The sequence below is a fragment of the Gorilla gorilla genome, chromosome 23 (assembly GCF_029281585.2).
Source record: "Gorilla gorilla gorilla isolate KB3781 chromosome 23, NHGRI_mGorGor1-v2.1_pri, whole genome shotgun sequence".
NCBI lineage: Eukaryota > Metazoa > Chordata > Mammalia > Primates > Hominidae > Gorilla > Gorilla gorilla.
Window position 1 is genome coordinate 18,836,308 of NC_086018.1, and position 24,184 is coordinate 18,860,491.

The 24,184-nt window shown below is 44.4% G+C and overlaps 1 protein-coding gene across 1 annotated transcript in view; it reads left to right on the top strand.

Annotated features, from left to right (window-relative positions):
• Nucleotides 1-24,184, top strand: part of LOC101150852 (putative ubiquitin carboxyl-terminal hydrolase 41) — a 29,934-nt gene that overhangs the window by 2,565 nt on the left and 3,185 nt on the right. The window contains exons 3-9 of the mRNA XM_055375395.1: nucleotides 2,967-3,083; nucleotides 10,329-10,415; nucleotides 14,052-14,148; nucleotides 15,702-15,847; nucleotides 21,142-21,221; nucleotides 21,767-21,913; nucleotides 23,698-23,793. Coding sequence (XP_055231370.1) covers nucleotides 2,967-3,083; nucleotides 10,329-10,415; nucleotides 14,052-14,148; nucleotides 15,702-15,847; nucleotides 21,142-21,221; nucleotides 21,767-21,913; nucleotides 23,698-23,793 — 770 coding nt within the window. The remainder of the gene's footprint in view (nucleotides 1-2,966; nucleotides 3,084-10,328; nucleotides 10,416-14,051; nucleotides 14,149-15,701; nucleotides 15,848-21,141; nucleotides 21,222-21,766; nucleotides 21,914-23,697; nucleotides 23,794-24,184) is intronic.

Here is a 24,184-nt window from a genome sequence, read left to right on the forward strand (position 1 = left end):
ATGTGGGCACTGTCTCAACAGTTCTGGAGTCTGGATAGGTGTTTGTGTGCAGGCTTGTGTACATGGGACAGGAACGTGTACATGGGAGTGGAACTTGTGTGCACGGTGTGCTTGCTGATGAGTCTAATGTGATTATCTGTTGGCATCTGGCTGTTGACTAACAGGTCAGGTCTGAGTCTTTCTTTTTTTGTTTTTGAGATGGAGTCGCGCTCTGTTGTCCAGGCTGGAGTGCAGTGGCGCAATCTCAGCTCACTGCAACCTCTGCCTTCTGAGTAGCTGGGACTACAGGTGCCCGCCATCACACCCGGCTAATTTTTTTGTAATTTTAGTAGAGATGGGGTTTCACCATGTTAGCCGGGATGGTCTCGATCTCTTGACCTCGTGATCCACCCGCCTCGACCTCCCAAAGTGCTAGGATTACAGGCCTGAGCCACCATGCCTGGCTGGGTCTGAGTCTTTCTGTATAAGTGCACATGTGTATGTGTGTGTGTGCCTCACTGTTTACACAGATCTGAATGTATGACTGGCATATCTGTGCATGTAACTCTGCAGTTCATCTCTGTAGATTGTGGATGTATCATCTATGTCTGCTTGCCTGAGTGTGTTCTGTGTGATAGTGAGTAGATGCCTTACGCCGGTGACTATGGACGGCGTCTTGTTCAGGTGAATTTGTAGACCTGTGTGTGTGTGTGTGGTTCTCTCAAAGTTCTAGTTTGTTGTGAGATGGTATGCACCTCTTTTCATTTGTGGGGCTGTAGACCTTGCAGGTCCAGTTGTGGCTGTGTGTGTGCCTGCATGTGTTCTTCTGTATGCCACTCTGTGTTGACTTCCAGGGCTCATCAGCATCAGTATGTGCATCCTTGTGTACATGTGTATGTCACTGTGGGCCTCATGGATCCCCTGTGTCTGTAGGAAAGCCAGTGTGAGCCCAGGGATTCTATATTGAGTGCTCTGTCACCTGCGTCTCTGCAAAGGCTGTAGGGACAGGGATGTGTCCAGCCTGAAGGGAAGAGTGGAAGGGAGGATGCTGTTACTGCTTTCTGCTCACTATAGACTTCTGAGGATGGGAAAGGCATTTACCGCAAGACCATTTAGCCTAAGATTCTCACTTACATAAGAAGTCCCAGGTCATGTTCTGATTCCTAAGTTCTCTGATTCCTCAATTCTCGAGGGTTGACCAGCAGGGCTGTGTGAAGGCCCAGTGAAATAATGGATATATATGCCCTTTTTTTTTTTTTCCTGAGATGGAGTCTCACTCTGTTGCCCAGGCTGGAGTGCAGTGGTACCATCTCGGCTCACTGCAGCCTCCGTCTCCCGGGTTCAAGCAATTCTCCTGCCTCAGCCTCCCTGGTGGCTGGAACTACAGGCACCTGCCACCACGCCTGGCTAATTTTTGTATTTTTGGTAGAGATGGGTTTCACTATGTTGGCCAAGCTGGTCTCGAACTCCTGACCTCAGGTGATCTGCCTACCTTGGCCTCCCAAAGTGCTGGGATTACAGGCATGAACCACCATGCCTGGCCTAAAGGCTTTTAAAATTCACTTGTATAAGCTGACTTAGTTTTCTTTAACTTTGTGGAAAAATACAAAAATGGCAATCTCTTTTATCACACAAATGTCTTTTTAATAGAGTTTTTTTCTAATTGATGTATTATGTACTTTTCATTCACTAATTATTAATTGCTTACAATTGAAGTGTTTGATGAATTAATATTTAATTGCATAGATGAAGATGACTAGTCATAGGCATTTTACCAACCAATACTCATTGGATTCATGTGATGTTGCAGGCCGAAAGAGGGAGGGTCATGATCAACTCTGTGTACCACTGGAGGTTATATGAGTAAACAGTAAACTGTTCTCATGAATGCAGAATGTTGGCAAACTGCGTCTGCCACCCAGAGGGAATGCTGAGGGCAGTCATGCCCCAGGCGCGGCGTTTCTTGAGATTAGGCACATCTGAAGCCTGTTAGCAATAATGTGAACCTGTGATCAATTGAGAAGCTGACCAATCATTACCTCCTGCTCCCTGCTCTTTCTACTCAATAAATATGAAGGACTGTAGAAGCTCAGGGCTGCTGCCCTTGCTCACTAGAAGCTGGGAGCCCTCTTCTTCTTCCCTGGACCCTTCTTTAAACAGTTCCTTTTTTCCTTGGTTTTCATTTCTTCATTCGTCCTCCTTCGTTCAGTCCCACAGTAACTGTGGCAAACCATGGGGACTGCCACAATGTGATGTCAGGGAGCTTTTTTATTTGGTAAAAGGGAAAAGATACCACAAGAATGAACGCAAGAACTGAAACAGTGGAGACACCTAGAATGATTTGTCTAAGATTTAAATCATTTTGTTGTCTTCCCAGCGTACTTATTATCCTGATCATTGTCATCAGCATTGTTTGGGTCCTTTTAGCACAGATTTCTCAAAATGGGTAACTCCATAACAGTTGGAAGCTTACGAATTCATGTAATTTGTAAGAGGGCAATTTGGGAGTACCTATCTATTTTAAAATTCCAATAACCTGGGAATTTCATCCCATGTCTAGAGTCTTTTATGTAAAATATTTCCACAATTAGGAGAAATATGTGCATGGGGATTTTCTATGTAGCAGTGTTTTGATAGAACAGAAAGTTGGGGCAAACCAAATTTCCATCATGAAGGAAATAGTAATATACTGAATAATAATACAGTGAATATTATGCAGGCTTTAAACATCAAAAAAGAGCTCAACTTCTGACTTCCGATGATCACATTGAAGTAGGTCACTGCTGGTTTACATTTGATTTTCATATGGGAACTCCAGGTGTCTGCCTTAGTGATTTTACATGTGGCTAAATTTAGCTAATGAAAAGCTGTTCAAAGTATGGCAAAATGAAACTTTAAAACAGCATCTTGTCAACAACCAAGTGGACTCGTTTCACATAAAACCCTCACATTCATCTCCCTGTCCATCATTCTGTCTGTCCACACAGGCATCATTTGTGGCTTCATCTACATCTGGGGGCATCATCCACAGCTGGGGGCTTCATCCATGTCTGGGGGCATCATCCACAGCTGGGAGCTTCATCCACAGCTGGTTTGCCTGATCTGTATCTGAGTCACAGATACAGATTATTAAACCTAGTAATTTTATTGAGTTCCACTTTAATAGTTTTTGTTTCAAAAGTTGTTTGTTGATAATTTAATGAAATAAACTAAACCAGAATTACCCCCTTTTAATTATTTCCTTGTGTCAATATAGAAAGAGTGAATTTAAGGAAACACTGAGATGCCCCTGTCCATGTTTGTGAATGGGAGTGTTGGATCTAAAGCCTTTCTCTGGTAGGTCTCCAGAAGATTGCCCTGCCTTACGCTTGCCGTCTGTGGGTTCCAGAGGCTTCCATTTGAAAGGAGCCTCTCTCCCCACTCTGCCTCAACCCACAGCAGCTCTCCCGTAACCCACTGACTTTGTAAATGCTTTCTTCCACCTGCACCTCATTGAATTCAAGACTTTGGAAAATAGCCAAAAACTCTAAGAAGGTGGGAGTGGGTGTGATCTGGAAATCCCTGCTGTAATATTTTTAAGGGACTCTACTGGAAACTATTAGTTTATGTTTTAAATAAAACCATCCCTTAGCACTAGAATATCAAGCCATTCATTTTTTAACAGAACTTTGAGATATAATTCAAATACAATAAATTTCACCCACACACAGTGTACACACAATTCAATGGTTTCTAATATATTCACAGAGGTCTGCAAAAATTACCACAGTTTAATTTTAGACAATATCATTTACTGAGATCCTTACATGCATATAGATGTAGATATATATAATTTTAATATCATCTTGAATATTGTAGTATTTAATATTGTACTGTATCTGTGTCTTTATATTGCTGTTTTATTTTGTTATTCTGAATGACAATCTCCATGTACCTTTATATAGGTTTAAAATACACCTTTTACAACTGAAGAAATTAAATTGTTTCTAGTAAATCACATAAGAAACACATATGCTATTGTTATAAAAATTCAAATACTGCTTAGGTCTGTAGAATGAAATGTGTCTCCGCCAGCTCCCAGCCCACTCAGCCGTCTACATCCACTTACACACAGATAGACATGCCCATGTTTTTACATAACGTAATCCTGCTTTGTGTGTTGTTCCCTAACTGGCTTTTCCATATAAAATAGAATGTGGTGATCATTGCTTATGAGTGCATATAGGTCTCTCTCATTCTTATTTATAGTTGCATCATTATTCAACAGGGTATTTGACCATAATTTGGTCACTTTTTCACTGTGGAATTTTTATGTTGGATTCAGTTATTTGTTACCGTTACCTACACTATCCTGGGCATACCTGTATATTCATCTTTATGGTACCTTAGTTAGGTGGGTTTTTTCTTTTATGATTGATTTCTAAAAATAAAATACTGAGGCAAAGTATAAATTTTTTTAATATTATTATTATTTTTTTTGAGACAGAATCTCGTTCTGTTGCCCAGGCTGGAGTGCAGTGGTGTGATCTTGGCTCACTGCAAGCTCAGCCTCCCAGGTTCATGCCATTCTCCTGCCTTAGCCTCTCAAGTAGCTGGGACTACAGGCGCCCACCACCACACCCAGCTAATTTTGTTTTTGTATTTTTACAAATAACACGGGGTTTCGCCATGTTAGCCAGGATGGTCTCGATCTCCTGACCTCATGATCTGCCTGCCTTGGCCTCCCACAGTGCTGGGATTGCAAGCGTGAGCCACTGCACCTCATCATATTTTGATAAAAAATTAAAAATCTGTGTTTCAAAAAAATTTAATGATATTATACTCCCACCATCAGTATATGAGAGTTCCTATTTCCACACACCCTTAGTTACAGAGGAAATGACCAATGCTAATCTTGGCCAATTTTATGATTAAGAAATATTTCCATTTTTAATTTGGATTTCTCCACTTATTAGAGAGATTGTGCATTTTTGCATATGTTTACTGGCCAATTGTATTTCTCGCTGAGAATTTCATTATGATTTACTAGTTTTCTAATTCATGTAATGATATTGTTTATATATTCTGCACATTTATTAATTCCATATAATTAGCAAGTTTGTTTCTTAAGGTCTGTATCATAACTTTTATTTTGTTTATATTATCTTTGTTTTGAAGAAACTTTCATTTTTACATAGTCAAATTGTTGAACATTTTCCCTGCCATTTCTGGATTTTGTGACTTGCTTTCAATAGTATGTCCTTTTAGGGCTTTATTGATTTGTTTTGTTTAAAGAACGTGCTCAAATCTTACATTATTTAGTAATTTTCTTTCTCCCATTAGAGTACATGGACATTACTAATTCCAGCTAATGTAGATCAAATGTATCAGTTGAATTTCTGTGTAGTAATGTGCATTATAGATAAGTTCTGATTTCTTTATTCCCTATTAGATGGATATTATGGTTTTTAAAAATTCCCACCACTAATGACTTTTCAATAATCATCAACATACATGGATCTCACCGATGTTTTTGTTTTATATTTCTTCTTTTCTGTAGTATAGGATTCTCAAAGTGCTGTAACTGACCTATGATACATTTTAATTATAATTTTAATTATACTGGCAGATTACTTTCCAAAAAGTTGATCAATTCACACTCTTATCAACTACATAAGTAAGCCTCTTCCTATGTAGGCTAAATAACACTAAAAGATTTTTTAAATAAAAATGCTAATTTGGCTGATGAAAAATCCCATAGATGTTTTAATTAATCAATTTTTTTCTATTTCAATTAGTTGTCTATTCATAGCCTCTGTGTGTGTGTGTGTGTGTGTGTGTGTGTGTGTGTGTGTGTGTATTTCTATTTGGCAGTTTATGGTTGGAAAGACTCCTAAAAAAGGAAATCTAAAAAACACACTAAATACTAAAATATATATGATGAGTAAGAATTAAATTTCTGCACATCCAAAAAATTGCTAAAAATATTAAAACTGTAGTCAAAATAGCAGCTCATGAAACAAAACAAACAAAAATACTAAACAAAAGAAACAGACCAGGAACAATGGCTCACGCCTGTAATCCCAACACTTTGGGAGGCCAAGGCAGGAGGACTGCTTGAGTCCAGGAGTTCGAGACCAACCTAGGCAACACAGCAAGAACCCATGTCTACAAAACAATTAAAAATTAGCCGGGCATGCTGATGCATGCCTGTAGCCCTAGCTTTTCAGGAGACTCAGGTGGGAGGATCACTTGAGCTCAAGAGATCAATGAAGCCATGTTAATGCCACTGCACTGCAGCGTGGATGACAGAGTTAGATGCTGTCTCAAAAAAAAAAGGAAAAGAATACTCTAGCTCCACTTCCCCACCACAGAAATCTAACTGGCAACTATCCACAGATGGGAATACCCTCAAGAATATATATCCCAGAACACAGAAGGAATGTTGCCCAGGCTGGACGGAGTGCAGCGGAGTGATCTCGGCTCACTACAACCTCTGCCTCCTGGGTTCACGTGATTGTCCTGCCTTAGCCTCCCGAGTAGCTGAGATTACAGGTGCCTGCCACCACACCCGGCTAATTTTTTGTATTTTTATTAGAGATGGGGTTTCACCATGTTGGCCAGGCTGGTCTTGAACTCCTGACCTCAGGTGATCCACCTGCCTTGGCCTCCCAAAGTGCCAGATTACAGGCGTGAGCCACCGTGCCCAGCCGACTGTCTATTGACTTTTGATAAAGGCACAAAGAACACACCAAAGGGAAAGAACACTATTCAATAAATGGTGCTGGGAAAAGTGGCTATTCATATGCAGAAAATAAAATTAGACCCTTATCTTACACCATGCCCCAAAATCAACCCAAAATGGATCAAAGACTTTAACATTATGCCGGGAACTGTAAAATTACTATAAGAAAACACAGAGGAAAAGCTCCATAACACTGATCTGGGCAATGATTTTTTGGGTATGTCCCCAACAGCACAGGCAATAAAAGCAAAAATAGAAACAGGATGGCATCAAACTGAAAAGCTTCTGCACAGCAAAAGGAACAAGTAATAAAGAGATAACCCACGTTGTGAGAAAAAATATCTGCTAACCATACATTAGAAAAGGGGCTAATATCCAAAATATATAAGGAACTCAATCAACTCAACAGCAAAAGAACCAATAAGCCAATGTAAGAATGAACAAAGGAACCAAACACATTTTTCAAAAGTAGACATACAAACAGCCAATAGGTTCATGAAAAAATGCTGCCTCAAAGGCAGGTCCTGGGACCAGTAACATCAGTATTATCTGGGAGTTTGTTCAAAAGGCAAAATATCAGGCCCCACTGCAGACCCACTTACCTGGAAGCTGCATTTGACAAGGTTCCCAGGTGATCCACATGCACGTTAAAGTTTGAGATGCTTACTATAGACAGCAAGTACTGAAGAAGCTCTGGGGCCCGGAGCTGACCAGCGGCAACCTAAATCTTTAGGAAAATGCAAATTAAAACCACCGTGACATAACATCTCCCTCTCATCAGAACAAGTTTTATGAAAAAGATGGAAGGTAAGTTTTGGCCAGGATGTGGAGAAAGGGGAATCCTAGTACACTGCCTGTGTATAGTACAGCCGCGATGGAAAATGGCATGGCGGTTCCTCAAAACACTAAACACAGAACTATCGTGTGAGCCAGCAATCCCACTTCTGGGAATATATCCAAGGGAATTGAAATCAATGTGTTCAGGGATGTCTGCACTCCCATGTTCACTGAGGCCCCATTTACAGTAGCCAAGATGTGGAATCTGCCTAAGTGAATCAGCCTAAGATGAATGCGTACAGAAAAGGCGGTGCACGCATACGACGAAGTACTATTCAGCCTTAAAAAGAACAAAACTCAGCCGGGAGCAGTGGCTCATGCCTGTAATCCCAGCACTTTGGGAGGCCCAGGCGGGCAGATCACCTGAGGTCGGCAGTTCAAGACCAGCCTGACCAACATGGTGAAGCCCCATCTCTATTAAAAAAAAATACAAAATTAGCCAGGTGTGCTGGCACATTCCTGTAATCCCAGCTACTTGGGAGGCTGAAGCAGGAGAATCACTTGAACCCGGGAGGTGGAGGTTGTGGTGAGCCGAGATCATGCCATTACACTCTAGCCTGGGCAACAAGAATGAAACTCCATCTCCAAAAAAAAAAAAAAGAACAAAACTCTGTCACTGGGAATGACACGAATAAATCTAGAGGGCATACTGCTAAGTGAAATACAAATACCACAGAAAGACAAATACCACATAATCTCACATGCCCGTGGAATCTTTTAAAAGTTGAACTTGGGGGCAACCCACTCGGGTCCCCTTCCACACTGTGGGAGCTTTGTTCTTTCGCTCTTCGCAACAAATCTTGCTGCTGCTCACTCATAAAAAAAAAAAAGTTGAATTTGGGCCAGGCGCCCTGGCTCATGCTGGTAATCCCAGCATTTTGGGAAGCTGAGGCAGGTGGATCACTTGAGGTCAGCAGTTTGAGACCAGCCTGGCGAACATGGTGAAACCCTGTCTCTACTAAAAATACAAATATTAGCTGGGCATGGTGGCGGGCGCCTGTAATCCCAGCTACTTGGGAGGCTGAGGCAGGAGAATCGCTTAAACCCGGGAGACGGAGGTTGCAGTGAGCTGAGATTGTGCCACTGCACTCCAGCCTGGGTGACAGAGTGAGACATCTGAAAAAAAAAAAAAAGTTGAATTCATTCAGTAGAAGAATAATGGTTACCAGAGCTGGCAAGGTGGCAGAACAAGGGAATGGAGACTTCCTCTTCAAAAGGTACAAAGTTTCAGCCAAGCAGGAGAAAAAGGTTTTGAGGTCTATTGTACAGCAGGAGACTATAGTCAATAATAATGAATATTTCAAAATAACTAAGGAATTTTTTTTTTTTTTGAGACGGAGTCTGTGTCGTTCAGGCTGGAGTGCAGTGGCATGATCTCGGCTCACTGCAAGCTCTGCCTCATGGGTCCATGCCATTCTCCTGCCTCAGCCTCCCAAGTAGCTGGGACTACAGGTGCCTGCCACCACGCCCAGCTAATTTTTTGTATTTTTAGTAGAGGCGGGGTTTCACTGTGTTAGCCAGGATGGTGTCGATCTCCTGATCTCATGATCCCCCCGCCTCAGCCTCCCAAAGTGCTGGGATTACAGGTGTGAGCCACTGTGCCCGGTCTAAGAGAGAAAATTTCTAGTGCATCAACTTAAAAGAATGCCAAGTAAGTGAGGTGACAGGTATGTTCATTAGCTTGACTTAATCTTTTCATATTGTATTGTTAAGTTAAATTTGGTCTAAAACTGCCTCCACAATTCATATTAGTGCCAAACTGGAAAGTCCAGCCACAGAAGAGTAGATGAGCAAATTATGGTACACTTGTGGAATGGAATACTACTCAGCAATAGAAAACAATGCAGCAACACCAAGGAGCCTCAAAAACATTAGCTACAAGAGAGTACATACTGCATGACTCCCTCTATATGAGATTCTAGAAAAGGCAAAACTAGTCTACAGTGACAGAGGGAAGATCAGGGGTTGCCTGGGGCTGGGTGGGGAAACTGCCAGCAAAGGGCCACAGGGATTTCCAGGTTATGGGAATGTTCTGTATCATGATTGAGGAAGTGGTCATGAGGGTACACACATTTCTGAAAATTCATCCAGCTGAACACTTAAAATGGGCGTATTTTCTTGAATGTAAATTTTTCTCCGTAAAGTTGATTTTATTTAATTAATTAATTAATTTATTTATTTATTTATTTTTGAGTTGGAGTCTCACTCTATCACCCAGGCTGGAGTGCAATCGTGCAATCTCAGCTCACTGCAACCTCTGCCTCCTGGGTTCAAGTGATTCTCCTGCCTCAGCTTCCTGAGTAGCTGGAATTTCAGGTGTGCACCACCGTGCCCAGCTAATCTTCGTATATTTTAGTAGGGACAGAGTTTTGCCAAGTTGGCCATGCTGGTCTTGAACTTCTGACCTCAAGTGATCCACCTGCCTCGGCCTCCCAAAGTGCAGGGATTACAGATATGAGCCACCATGCCCAGCCTATAATGTTGATTTTAAAACAAGAGAAATCAACATCACCAACAAATAAATTAATTAATTAAAATAAAATAAAGCTGCCTCCATATATAGCACACTGTAATCTAACTTAATAGATGTGAAAGGACAATAAATCTTGGGGCCCCAAGAAGCTAAAGGGAAAAGTCAAGCTGGGAACTGCTTTGGGCAAACCTGCCTCCCATTCTATTGAAAGTCTCCCCTCTGCTCACTGAGATAAATGCATATCTGATTGCCTCCTTTGGAGAGGCTCATCAGAAACTCAAAAGTATGCAACCATTTGTCTCTTATCTATCTAAGACCTGGAAGCCTCCTCCCCACCTCGAGTTGTCCCACCTTTGCTTCGAGCTGTCCTGCCTTTCCGGACCGAACCAACGTTCATCTTACGTATGTTGATTGATGTCTCATGTCTCCTTAAAATGTATAAAACCAAACTGTGCTCTGACCACCTTGGGCACATGTCAGGACCTCCTGAGGCTCTTATGGATGCACGTCCCCAACCTTGGCAAATAAACTTTCTAAATTAACTGAGACCTGTCTCAGCTATTGGGGGTTCACATAGGTAAACAAAACAAACTGCAACCTAACCTGAGAATATGCCCTTGGAATAAGTAGCCCAGTCTCAGCCAATCACAGCAGCTGAGCTCTTGGCCCTTCACAGGCTGCAAGCTGCCAAAAATGTTCAAATAAGGCAACTGCAGAGCTGTAACCAACAGGCTATTTCTCAATGAAACTTACATTTTCTGGCTATAAATATTCTCTGCCCACCTGTGGAGCAGAGATCTCTGAACCACTTTTGCTTCTCAGTGCTACCTGGTTCACGAATCTTTTTTCTGTTCAACTAAACTCTGTCAAATTTAGTCAAAGGCTTTTCTCTTTAACAGTATACATACATCACACATCACATTGTACTACATAAATGTAATTCAATTGTGATTTATAAATTTAAAATAGTATATTTTTTTGAGACAGAGTCTCGCTCTGTCACCCAGGCTGGAGTGCAGTGGCATCATCATAGCTCCCTGTAACCTCAAACTTCTGGGCTCCAGCAATCCTCTCACCTCAGCCTCCTAAGTAGCTGGGACTGCAAGTGCATGCCACCATGCCCAGCTAATTTTTTTTTTTTAAACTACTGTAGAGATGGGGGTCTCACTATGTTGCCCAGGCTGGTCTCAAACTCCTGGTCTCAGTGGATCCTCTTGTGTGATCCTCCCACCTCAACCTCTGAAAGAACTGGGATTACAGGTGTGAGCCACCACGCTTGGCCCAAAAATAATATATAATTTGTTTTAAAACACTAGATGATTTTTTTTCAACTTTTATTTTAGAATCGGGGGTACCATGCAGGTTAGTTACAAAGGTATACTGTGTGATACTGAGGCATGGGGTATGCTGGAACCCATCAAGGGGATATTTTGGTTGTCAACGACCTGAAAAAAGTATCTTTTCAAATCAACAGCTGCAGCACTATTTTAAAAAATGGAAATGTAACAATAAAGGTTAAATAAATTTTGACAAATTTATAAAATGGAATACTATGGTGACATTAAAACCATTTTAGACTGTTTAATGAAGATAGAGAAAACTACAATATTTTACTGAATAAAAAAAGAAATTATAGAGAAATCTTTTTTGGGTTTTTTCAGACAGGGTCTCACTCTATCACCCAGGCTGGAGTGCAGTGGCACAATCTAGGCTCACTGCAGACTCCTCCTCCGTTCAAGTGATCCTCTGGTCTCAGCCTCCCAAGTGCCACCATATCCCAAGTGCCACCATATCCCAAGTGCCACCATATCCACCACCTAATTTTTTACTTTTTGTAGAGATGGGGTCTCACTGTGTTGCCTAGGCTGGTCTGGAACTCCTGGGCTCAAGCAATATGCCTGCCTCAGCCTCCCAAAGTGCTAGAATTACAGGCATGAGCCACCACACCAGCCAAGAAATCATATTGTATGAACCCAGCTTTATAAAACATAAATATAAACTACTCACACATACTGGTGGTGGAGGGGGAAAGAACTGAGAGGAAATATACCAAAAATGGCATTAATGTGTAACTCTCAGAGGGATTACAAATCATTTTTACCTTTTTTCTTCATATGTCTCTTACTTTCCAAATTTCCTATAATTAATTAATATGCAATTTTAAAATAAGCAATAATTCATTTAGAGAATAGATTTAACATCTATATTCTCTAATTACTTTTGTTGGCAGTAGTGTTCCTATTCCAAGTTCAAAAAAATGAATAAATTAGGGATAAAAAGAAGTGTTCAAATCTTTTTTCTTAATTCTTTTTTTTTTTTTTGAGATAGAGTTTTGTTCTTTTCACCCAGTCTGGACTGCAACGGCATGATCTTGGTTCACCACAACCTCTGCCTCCTGGGTTCAAGCTATTCTCCTGCCTCAGCCTCCCAAGTAGTTGGGATTACAGGCATGCACCACCACACCCAGCTTAACTTGTATTTTTAGTAGAGACAGGGTTTCTCCATGTTGGTCAGGTTGCTCTTGAACTCCCGGCCTCAGGTGATCTGCCCACCTCGGCCTCCCAAAGTTCTGGGAATACATACCCTAGGCCATGTGCTTTCCTATGCGTCACCTCCATCCATCCTCAACAGCTCTGTGGCTTCTGCATTGCTAGACCCATTGTGCATTTTTATGCGGGAAGTGGGGATTTGAAGTCATTTTTCTCTCCCAAGAAAACCCATGCTCTTGTCATGACCCCACATCAGACAGACTTGGGTTCAGATTCTGACTGTGACACTCATTAGCTGTGCGACCTTGGGCACATCTTTTAACTTCTCTGAAGTTCAGCTACTTGTACTAAAACAGGGGTAATGACAGAAAAATGAGGTTATTAAGAGAATTAGAGAGTACATCTCTAGGGTTTTTTTATTGTAAACAACAGCAATATACTCTAGGGCTAACTTTGCAGAAGGATGGAAGACATTTATTAGAAGCATATGAATTAGCTCATATAACTAAATGCAAAGCAAACAGCCAGGTCTTGGAAAGGATGAGAGCCAGGCCAGCTGAAGAGATCTCGAGAATAGGGAGGTAACTGCCTTCCTTCTTCAGGGGATTCTTGACTGCATGAAGCAGCTCCAGTTGTTTTCGGTGCCTAAGATGTAGGCACTGTTACCTGGCCCTCCCTTACCCCTCCAAAAGTTTGAAAGAGGGGTCCTCCCCATGAGCGCTGAGGCCCAAGGCCCAGTAGAGTCAGCAGTGGTATCTCTGCCTTTGCCCCACCGATGACTGCCAGCTGCCAGCTGTCTTCTGCCACTCGCTCCTTAGGACTTTCATTGTCAGGAAGTCAAGCTTTTCAGGAAATAAAAAGTAACCTTTTTTTTTTGAGACAGAGTCTTGCTCTGTCATCCAGGATTGAGTGCAGTGGCATAATTTTGTCATCACACCATATTCCAAGTTCAAAAAAATCAGTAAATTAGGTCCAATGATTCTTCTGCCTTAGCCTCCCAAGAAGTTGGGATTATAGACACCTGCCACCACGCCTGGCTAGTTTTTGTATTTTTAGTAGAGGCAGGGTTTTGCCCTGTTGCCCAGGCTGGTCTTGAACTCCTGACCTCAGGTGATCCGCCCACCTTGGCCTTTCAAAGTGCTAGGATTACAGGTGTGAAACACCACACCCTGCTGTAAGTTCTCTTCTTCTTCTTTTTTTTTTTTTTTTTTGATGGAGTTTCACTATTGTTGCCCAGAAAGGAGTGCAATGGTGTGATCTCGGCTCACCACAACCTTCACCTCCTGGTTTCAAATGATTCTCCTACCTCAGCCTCCCGAGTAGCTGGGATTACAGGCATGTGCCACCATGCCCAGCTAGTTTTGTATTTTTTAGTAGAGACGGGGTTTTACCATGTTGATCAGGCTGGTCTCGAACTCCCAACCTCAGGTGATCTGCCCACCTCGGCTTCCCAAAGTACTGGAATTACAGGCGTGAGCCACCATGCCCAGCCTTGTCAACTTCTTTACCTAGGCCTTGCCCTCAGCATTTTGTTCTCTTCCCCTTATAGGCCTGGTTGGTTTACACAACATTGGACAGACCCGCTGCCTTAACTCCTTGATTCAGGTGTTTGTAATGAATGTGGACTTCGCCAGGATATTGAAGAGGTAAGACTGTTCTTCAGGCTGATAAGCGTTTGTATTATTTCTTTTTCTTTTTTTTTGAGATGGAGTCTTGCTCTGTTGCCCAGGCTGGAGTGCAGTGGCGCGATCTTGGCTCACTACAAGCTCTGCCTCCCGGGTTCAAGCGATTCTCCTGCTTCAGTCTCCCGAGTAGCTGGGACTAGCCCGCCACCGTGCCTGGCTAATTTTTTTTGTATTTTTAGTAGAGATGGGGTTTCACCGTGTTAGCCAGGATGGTCTTGATCTCCTGACCTCGTGATCTGCCCACCTCAGCCTCCCAAAGTGCTGGAATTACAGGCAAGAGCCACTGCACCCGGCCTGTATTATTTCATTTTTAATATATTCAGTTATTCACAGTGACTTGGACTTTTTGAGATCTTCTCTCAAAAGCTGGCAGAGGAAAGATCGTCTTCTGCATATTCTGGCCTACACATTATTTCTAAAACTTCTTAGGTTGGTCTGGGGTGCGGCCCAGGTATTGGTACTTTTTTTTTTTTTTTTTTTTTTTTTTTTTTGAGATGAAGCCTCACTCTGTCCCCAGGCTGGAGAGGGATGGTGCAATCTCGGCTCACTGGAACCTCCGCCTCCCAGGTTCAATGGATTCTCCTGCCTCAGCCTCTCAAGTAGCTGGGATTACAGGCGCCCGCCACCACACCTGGCTAATTTTTGTATGTTTAGTAGATACGAGTTTTCACCATGTTGGCCAGGCTGGTCTCGATTTCCTGACCTTAGGTGATCTGCCCGCCTCAGCTTCCCAAAGTTCTGGGATTACAGGCATGAGCCACTGGGCCCGGCCAGGTATTGGTACTTTTTAAAAGCCCTCTTTGGGTGATTTTAAATGCAGCCAGGATTGACAGCCACTGACTTGGTTAAAAGACAGAGTTGGGACTAGACCAAAGTCGGAGAAGGAGTAAGTCAGTGGGGAGTACACACCCCTCCTTCCACCAACGCTCACACAATGCACTCTCTCCCTCTGTCTCTCTCTATCACTCCTTTTCTGCCCTGTGCTCTCTCCTTTTTCCCATCCGAAAAATGCCTGTGATTAAATGAATCATTGCCAAACCACACGGACAGCCTTTCATGTTGCCTTTCTTCCCAGGACCTAACCCAGCATGTGCCTCTGCAGTCTGGAGAGCTTTAGGCTGGACATTTTGCTGCTTGCCCGAGATGTGGAGCCAGGACCTCGTGCATCTGCCGTCTGCTCTAGCACGATTGCTGGGCAGGGTGCAGAGGGGCCAAGGCAGCAGTCATGCTGATTCCCCTCTCTAGAGGGTCCGCTGTAGAGCAGATTCACTCACATGGTGCTTCTCAACCTTGACCACACATTGAAATAATCTGAGGAACTGAAAAATTCTGATAACTGCCCGCGCCCTGCCCCCCCGCGCTCCGCACCCCCGCGCCCCGACCCAGAATTCTGCTTTAATTTGTATGGGGGTGGCCTGGATATGAAGATTTAAAATTTCTCCCAGGTGATTCCAGTGTGCACCTAGCTTTGAGAACTACGTGTAAGGAGGTTTCTGGTTGTTCTTGTGTGGCAGGATCACGGTGCCCAGGGGAGCTGACGAGCAGAGGAGGAGCGTCCCTTTCCAGATGCTTCTGCTGCTGGAGAAGATGCAGGACAGCCGGCAGAAAGCAGTGCGGCCCCTGGAGCTGGCCTACTGCCTGCAGAAGTACAACGTGCCCTGTAAGATACCCACCCACTGGGTTCCTGGCTGCTGATCCAAAGGGGATGGGAAGCTTAGAGAGTGAAGAGAGGAACTAATGGGCAGTGAAACAACAAGAAGCAAGTTAGGTAGCCTGGACCCCTCAGATTATAGAGACATTTGTGTAAGAGGTACACATCTTTGGAGGTGCAGAATTGATATTATTTATGGACATTTTACTTCCATACCTAACCTTTCTCTGCCTCTCAGTAGAGTAAGTGAAGGCATCTCCTCCAAGCTTATTCCACCACAGTTAGGGAACTGCAGGAAAACAGAATAAAGGAATAAAAAAGAGAAAACATGTTCTACAAAATAATTCACAAATAGGTTAGGTTTTTTTTTTTAGATAGCTATATTGGGATGTGCATCACATACTGTAAAATTCATCCATTTAAAAACATACAATTCAAAGGTTTGTAGTGTATTCACAGAGTTGTGCCTCCATCATCACAATCTAATTTCATAACATTTTCATCACCCCCAGAAGAAATCCCACACTTACGGGTTTTCCCTTGTGCATAATACATTGCTTTTCTCTTGCTGCTTTCAGAATTCTTTGTCTTTAACTTTTGAAATTGATTATGATGTGCCTTGATGTGGGTTGCTTTAGATCAGTCTTATTGGTGTCCTTTGGGCTTCCTGGATGTGGATTTGTATTTTCTTCCCTGGGTTGGGAAGTTTTCAGTCATTATAGGTATGCGTTGCTTACCAACAGGGATACGTTCTGAAAATGCATCAGAAGGTGAATTTGTCATTGTGTGGATATCATGGAGTGCACTTACACAAACTTAGATGGGACAGCCTACTACACAGCTAGGCTGCATGCTATGGCCACTGTGCTCATGTGGTCTGCCATTGACTGAAATGTTGATCTGCAACTCGTGACTGTTATTTCTTTGGATAAGCTTTCCATCTCTTCTCACTCTCCTCCTTCTGGGACTCTGATAATGCCTATTTTGGTCGGCTTGATGTCCCCTAACTCTCTTAAGATATCTTCACTCTTTTTCATTCTTTTTCATTTTTGCTCCTCTGAATGATTTCCAGTGACCTATCTTCTAGTTTGCTAATCCTTTCTTCTGCTTGGTTTAGTCTGTTGAGCTTCTCTTTTGAGCTCTTATTTCAGTTATTGTATTCTTCAGCTCTATTATTTCTTTTGAACCTTTTTCTGTCTCTTTGCTGAAATTCTTACTTTGTTCATGCATTGCTGTCCTAGACATGGTAAGCATCTTCATGATCATTATTTTGAATTGTCTGTAAGGTAAGTCACTTATCTTCATTTCACCGGGGGCATTTTCTGGAGATTTATCTTGTTCTTTTGCTTGGAACAGATTTCTCTGTTTCTTCATTGTTCTTGATTCTCTGTTATTTTCTGTACTTTAGTTAAGAAAAATACCTCTCCCAGGCTGGGCATCGTGGCTCACACCTGTAATCCCAGCACTTTGGGAGGCCGAGGTGGGCAGACCATGAGGTCAGGAGATGGAGACCATCCTGGCTAACACGGTGAAACCCTGTCTCTACTAAAAATACAAAAAATTAGCCGGGAGTGGTGGCAGGCGCCTGTAGTCCCAGGAACTCGGGAGGCTGAAGCATGAGAATGGCATGAACCTGGGAGGCAGAGCTTTCAGTGAGCCGAGATCACACCACTGTACTCCAGCCTGGGCCGCAGAGCGAGACTCCGTCTCAAAAAAAAAAAAAAGAAAAACACCTCTCCCAGTCTTGTCCCACGGGCCTTGTATAAGAGACGAACTTACCAATTAGCCCTGCCAGACACTCGGAGCACCTCTTGACCCTTTGTGTTGTCCAAACTGTCATCTATGTTCTTAGCGGCCCTCAGGAGATTAGAATATGTCATGTCCTGTCAGTGCCCCAGACAGGGGAGATAGAAACCAGCCCCTTGAGGTGCAGCTGGAGACGTTGGGGCATTAAATGTGTGTTCCAGTTTATTCTATCCTCAGGGAAAAGCTGGGAGCATGAGTTTATCCGCCACTTGCTCTGCAAAACGCTGGACAGAGGATCTGTGGCAAGTGCCTGCACTCATGTTTAATCTGCACACTCCTTCATGCATTGTTTTACTCTTTGTCATCCCCAGGGGCCTAGCAAATGCTGGCTGTTCTCTGCTTAGAGACGGACAGGTTAGTTGGAAGCTTGACGCTATCTGTTGAGCAAACTAGTGGGAGCAGCTGTGGAGGTGCTCACCTGCCTGTTCAGGGTCTCAGAGGAGCACTGGTTTCCTGCTCTGTCAGCTCCCAGATGCATGGAAACCCCAGGGCAGCAGCTGCACTGTGCAGACAAACTCCTTCTAGGGAGAAAGTAGGAGCCGGGCCTTTTTGCCTGTTCATGCTGCACTGGGCCTGGGGGGATGTTCTTTGGTCTCTGTGCCCCTGTGGGACTTACAAATACAGAGCCTTGTCAGCTCCCAAAGCTCAGTGATTGAGGAGCTAGACCTTCATTTGAGAGGGGTAAATGTTGTGTACTCAATATGTGAAGTTAGAGACCTGATTTTATCGTAGAGCAGGGGGTGGGAGAAGGCATGGGACTTGCCCACAGGCCTGTCCAGACTCCTGGAAATCTATTGTTTACCTGCCTCATTGGCTCCAGGTGCAGGCCAGTTATTAATAGAAGCCCATCCCTCGGGCAACAGCTAGGAGAGCCCGCAGACATATCCTTCCAGGGAGGAACTGGGAGCTTGGCATTTCTGCCTGTTTGCTCTGTGCTGAGCACAGCTGCTGGAAGTGCTCACGTGCCCGTTTAAAACTGCCTCTTTGTCCTCTGTGGTCGCAGAGGATTCATAACTGCTGACCCATGTCTGCTCCCAGAGCTAGGTGACCCAGCAGCCAAGCCCTTGAGTGGGAACTCAAAAGCTGGGGCTGCCTATGTGTGGTCCAAACCCTCCCCTCTCCAGGAGAAAGCTGGGAGTAGGGATTCCTTCCTCACAGTAAGGTACTGTGTCTAGGGTGGGGCTTGTGGTGCGAGTGTGTCTCAGCTTTTCCAACCGGTTGTGATGTGGGTGTTCTCCCCATTGCCCCCTGTGCAGGCCTCTCTCAGCTGGTTTCTGGGTTTCTTTCAGAGGGAGTTGATCTGTGTGTAGATGAGAGTTTTACCGTGTGTCCATGGGAGAAGGGGAGCACCAGGAGCCTCCTTCTCTACCATCTCGCTTATGTCACCCTCTGTGATTCTTTTTATACATAGTTGAACTTGATTCACTAATATTTTGTTGAGGAATTTTGCATTTATGTTCATGGGAGATACTGGTTTTTAGGTTTTTTTCTTACAATGTCTGTCTGGTTTTGGTGTTAGGATAATGCTGGCCTCAGAGAATGAGTTAGGAAGTGTTCTCTCTGCTTTTGTCTTCTGGAAGAGGTTGTAGGGAATTGGTATAATTTTTCCCATAAATGTCTGGTAGAACCCATCGTTCACTAGTGAACCCTTCTGGGTGTAACTGAGTACTCCCATTTTCTAAGAGATAGTTATATTAGTTTTCTTATTACTTTCTTTTCACTTCTTCTCATCCCATCCCTCACCCCTCACCGCGGCCATGTTTCCTGTTTCCTGTTAGCCCTTTAGAAATGCAAATATCACCTTTCGCCTACCCCTCTCCAGACATTCCCTGCTGGGCAAAAGGAAGAATCTGTAAATGGAGGTAGGCTGATGGAGGTTTGATTGAGAACAGGGCAAGTTCTTCCAGCTGATCTTTCCTGAGACTTGGCAGTACATTTGCAGCCCAAAGCATACCCACCAGGGAACTCTCCCTGCCAGGGGGTGGCTTCCAAACTTCCACCCTCTAGGGGTTTGTCTTTCACCCACTAGGAAGGCATGGAGAAAGCATGCCCACTCGGCCTTTTTCTGCCTGGAAAGGCGCCAACGCAGCTGCTGGGAACTTGATAACTGCCCGGTAGAAAACCGCCATTGCTCACTCCCGCCACCCCCACAATACACCTTATGAAAATGCCCCTCTCTCCTCCAAAGGAGAAATGGCACATTAAAAGGCAGGATGTGTCTTGCTCCTTGCCCCAGGCTGGCTTCAGAATAAATTCACGTTTGTATATAAAACCTTTTGTATCACATTTTTTTTGGTATCAGAGTTAGTTGAGCTGTACACGCAGTGAGCAGCTCATCAGCTTTTGGCTGCATAGGTACTGTGTTCAGCTTTCCTTCCGTCCTCAGTCTGGAGAACCTCAATCAACCTAGCTCCGGGTTTATGGATTCTTTCTTTTGCCAGCTCTAATCTGCTATCGACCTCCTCTAGTACATTTTTCATTTCAGTTATTGTTCTCCTCAAGTCAAGAATTTCTGCTTGGTTCTTTTTTTATAGTTTTTTCTTTATTGATACTTTTTATTTGGTGAGGCAGCATTTTCACACTTTCTTTTACTTCTTTTGACATGGTTTTCTTTAGTTCTTTGAACATATTATAACAGCTAAAGTCTTTGTTTAGTAATGCCAACATCTAGGGCTTCTCAGTGAAAGGTTCTATGATTGCTGTTTTCCTGGGTGGCCATGCTTTTCTGTTTCATTGTAGATCTTGTCTCTTTTGTTGGAAAATGAACATTTTAGATAATGTAAGGTGGCAACACTGGACATCAGAGATCCCCACAGCAGGGTTTGTTGTTGTTGCTGTTTTATTGTTCCTGGGCAGTTCGTGATTCTGTATTCGCCTTCATTGCTTTCTTGCATGTGGCCTTGTGGTCAGCCAGAGGGGAGGGATCGGAGCCCTCTCAGGTCTTACTTGGGCATGCGCCTGGCCTTCTAGATCCTCAGGAATGTATCAGTGCTTTTCAAAGACCCTGTGGACATCTCATTCCCCAGGCTGAGTGCAGTGGTGACATCACAGCTCACTGTAGCCTCAACATCCTGGGCTCAAGTGATCCTCCTGCTTCAGCCTCCCAAGTAGCTCTGACTACAGGCATGCACCGCTACTCTCAAGTAATTTTTTAAATTTTTTATAGAGACGGAGTCTTGCTATGTTGCCCAGGCGGGTCTCAAACTCCTGAGTTCAAGCGATCCTCCCACCTTGGCCTCCCGAAGTGTTAAGATTATAGGCATGAGCCACTACATCTGGCACTGGAGCTTAAGTATTAAGAGGCGTTCTCAAAAATCAATACCAAACTTACTGTTCGTTTATTGATCACTTCTTCTGTCATGCCAACTTAGCCTTGCAGTGGGGTGGAGGACTAGGAAGAGACAAAGTGATGAGTGTTCCTGTGTGTCTAAGTACCAGGGCATGAGAAGCAACTCTGAAGACCTCACTAATTGGCTGTTCCTTTTCTCTGTGGCCAGTGTTTGTCCAACATGATGCTGCCCAACTGTACCTCAAACTCTGGAACCTGATTAAGGACCAGATCGCTGATGTGCACTTGGTAAGAACCTAGAACCAGAGCACTCGGAAGCTTAAGATGCTGCTCATTTCACTCATTCAGCTGTTGTTCCCATAGTGTGTAGAGGAATAAAAGAGTTAATCCCCTGTAATCCCAGCACTTTGGTAGGCTGAGGCAGGTGGATCACGAGGTCAGGAGATCGAGACCATCCTGGCTAACACAGTGAAACCCTGCCTCTACTAAAAATACCAAAAAATTAGCCGGGCGTGGTGGCGGATGCCTGTAGTCCCAGCTACTCGGGAGGCTGAGGCGGGAGAATGGCGTGAACCCAGGAAGTGGAGCTTGCAGTGAGCCGAGATCGCGCCACTGTACTCCAGCCTGGGTGACAGAGCGAGACTCTGTCTCAAAAAAAAAAAAAAAAAGAGTTAATCCACATAAAACACTTATCACAGTTTCATAATATTGTTACTGGTATTATTTTGCACCTTTGTGAGGAGCTTCTGTCTCTTGGCTCCACCTTCTGGCAGTTGGCCTGACCTGGCTTATGGTGGTGTTCCCATCTCACCTCTCCGCTCTCCCTCTTGCAGGTGGAGAGACTGCAGGCCCTGTATATGATCCGGATGAAGGACTCCTTGATTTGCCTTGACTGTGCCATGGAGAGTAGCAGAAACAGCAGCATGCTAACCCTCCCACTTTCTCTTTTTGATGTGGACTCAAAGCCCCTGAAGACACTGGTAAGGGGATTCTCTTGGTATTTGCTGCCCCTGTATGTGTTAGTCCATTTTCTGTTGTTATAACTCAATATCTGAGACTAGGTAATTTATTTCTTACAGTTCTGGAGGCTGGGAAGTCAAGGTTGAGGGGCTGCACCTGGTGAGGACCTGTTTGCTGGTGGGAACTCTCAGAGTCCTGAGACGAGGCAGTGCAGGGCATCACATGGCGAGGGGCTGAGCATGCTAATGTGCCGGCTCAAGTCTCTCTTCCTCTTCGTATGAAGCCACCAGTCCCACTCCCAGGATAACCGATTAACCCATTAATCCATGAGTGGATTAATTCATTTACGAGGGCTGTGCCCTCATGATGCAATAACCCCCCTACCTTTTTTTTTGGAGACAGATTCTTCCTCTGTCACCCAGACTGAAGTGCAGTGGCACAATCTCAGCTCACTGTAACCTCCGCCTCCGGTGTTAAGCGATTCTCCTGCCTCAGCCTCCCAAGTAGCTGGGATTATAGGTGCCCACCACCATGCCCAGCTAATTTCTGTATTTTTAGTAGAGATGGGGTTTCACCATGTTGGCCAGGCTGGTCTGAAACTCTTAACTTCAAGTGATCCCCCTGCCTCAGACTCCCTGGGATTACAGGCATGAGACACCTTGCTCTCCCCAATTATCTCTCAAAGTCCCCACCTTTCCATACAGCCACACTGGGGATTCAGTTTCTACCTGGGTTTTGGGGAGGACAAACCCTCAAACCATCACACCACGCAGCACAGTGTGGCCAATTCCCCCTTGCTTCTTTGATCTATCTCTGGCTTCTGGAAAGTCACTTATTTCATTTTCATGGTGCTGGCCAATTTCTCCTTCGTTTTGGCAAAAATGTTTTTCCCTCCTACCTCCACTTCCCTCATACTGCTCCCTTAATAGGAGCCCCCTCCTGTTTTGTTTCTCCAGTCAGTAGGTGCCCTTTGAGATCCTGCCAAGTGGACCACACCAGGCCAGGCATTAAGGGGGATATGAGGAGAACCAGAAGAAAAGCTGAAATCCTCAGCTGCAAAGTGTGGGGAGGCTGTACCTGATACAGTTTGGGTCTGTGTCCCTGCCCAAAAATCTCCTGTTCAACTGTAATCCCCAATGTTGGAGGTAAAGCCTGGTGGAAGGATATTGGATCATGGGGGAGGGTTTCTCGTGAATGGTTTGGCACCATCCCCTGTGGTACTGTCTTTGTGACAGTGAGTTCTCATGAGATCTGGTTGTTTAAAAGTGTGGAGCCAGGCTGGGTGTGGTAACTCACGCCCACAATAACAGCACTTTGGGAGGCTGAGGTGGGTGGATCACCTGAGGTCAGGAATTTGAGACCAGCCTGGCCAACATGGTAAAACCCTGTCTCTACTAAAAATATAAAAAATTAGCTGGGCGTGGTGGTGTAGCCTGTAGTCCCAGCTACTTAGGAGGCTGAGGCAGGAGAATCCCTTGAACCCGGGAGGTGGAGGTTGCGGTGAGCTGAGATCATGCCCCTGCACTCCAGCTCCCCACTTGGTCTCTTGCACCTGCTCCTCCCAGGTAAGGCGCCTGCTCCTGCTTGGCTTTCCGCCATGATTGGGAGCTTCCTGCGGCCTCCCTAGAAGCAGATGCTGCCATGCTTCCGGTCGGCCTGCAGAACCATGAGCCAATCAAACTTCTTTTCTTATAAATTACCCAGTCTCAGCTATTGTCTCACAGCAGTGTGAGAACAGACGAATATAGTATTCTAGGTGGGAAATACCAACGCTGCTTTTTCCCTGTTCTCTTGGGTGGGACAGGAGGACGCCCTGCACTGCTTCTTCCAGCCCAGGGAGTTATCCAGCAAAAGCAAATGCTTCTGTGAGAACGGTGGGAAGAAGACCCGTGGGAAACAGGTACTCATTCCCTAAATCAGACTCAGCTGTCCCTCGGTGCATATGGGGGATTTGTTCCAGGACCCCTGCTTTTACCAAAATCCACACACACTCAAGTCACACCCAGTCGGCCCTGTGGAACCCACGTATAGGAAAAGTCAGTCCCTCATCTATGCGGTTGTGCATCTGGGATACTTTATTTTTGATGAGCATTTGGTTGCAGATGTGGAACTCGTGCCTATGGGGGAGGGCAGGCTGTATTTATTTACAACAATTTGTGTATAAGCGGACCCATACAGTCCAAACCCGTGCTGTTCAGGGGTCATCTGTCCTTCACTAGTCTGGGGTTGCCCCCCGTGGATTTCCTGATAGAATCATCAGAGGCCCCGAGACACCCCATGGTGGGTGAGAA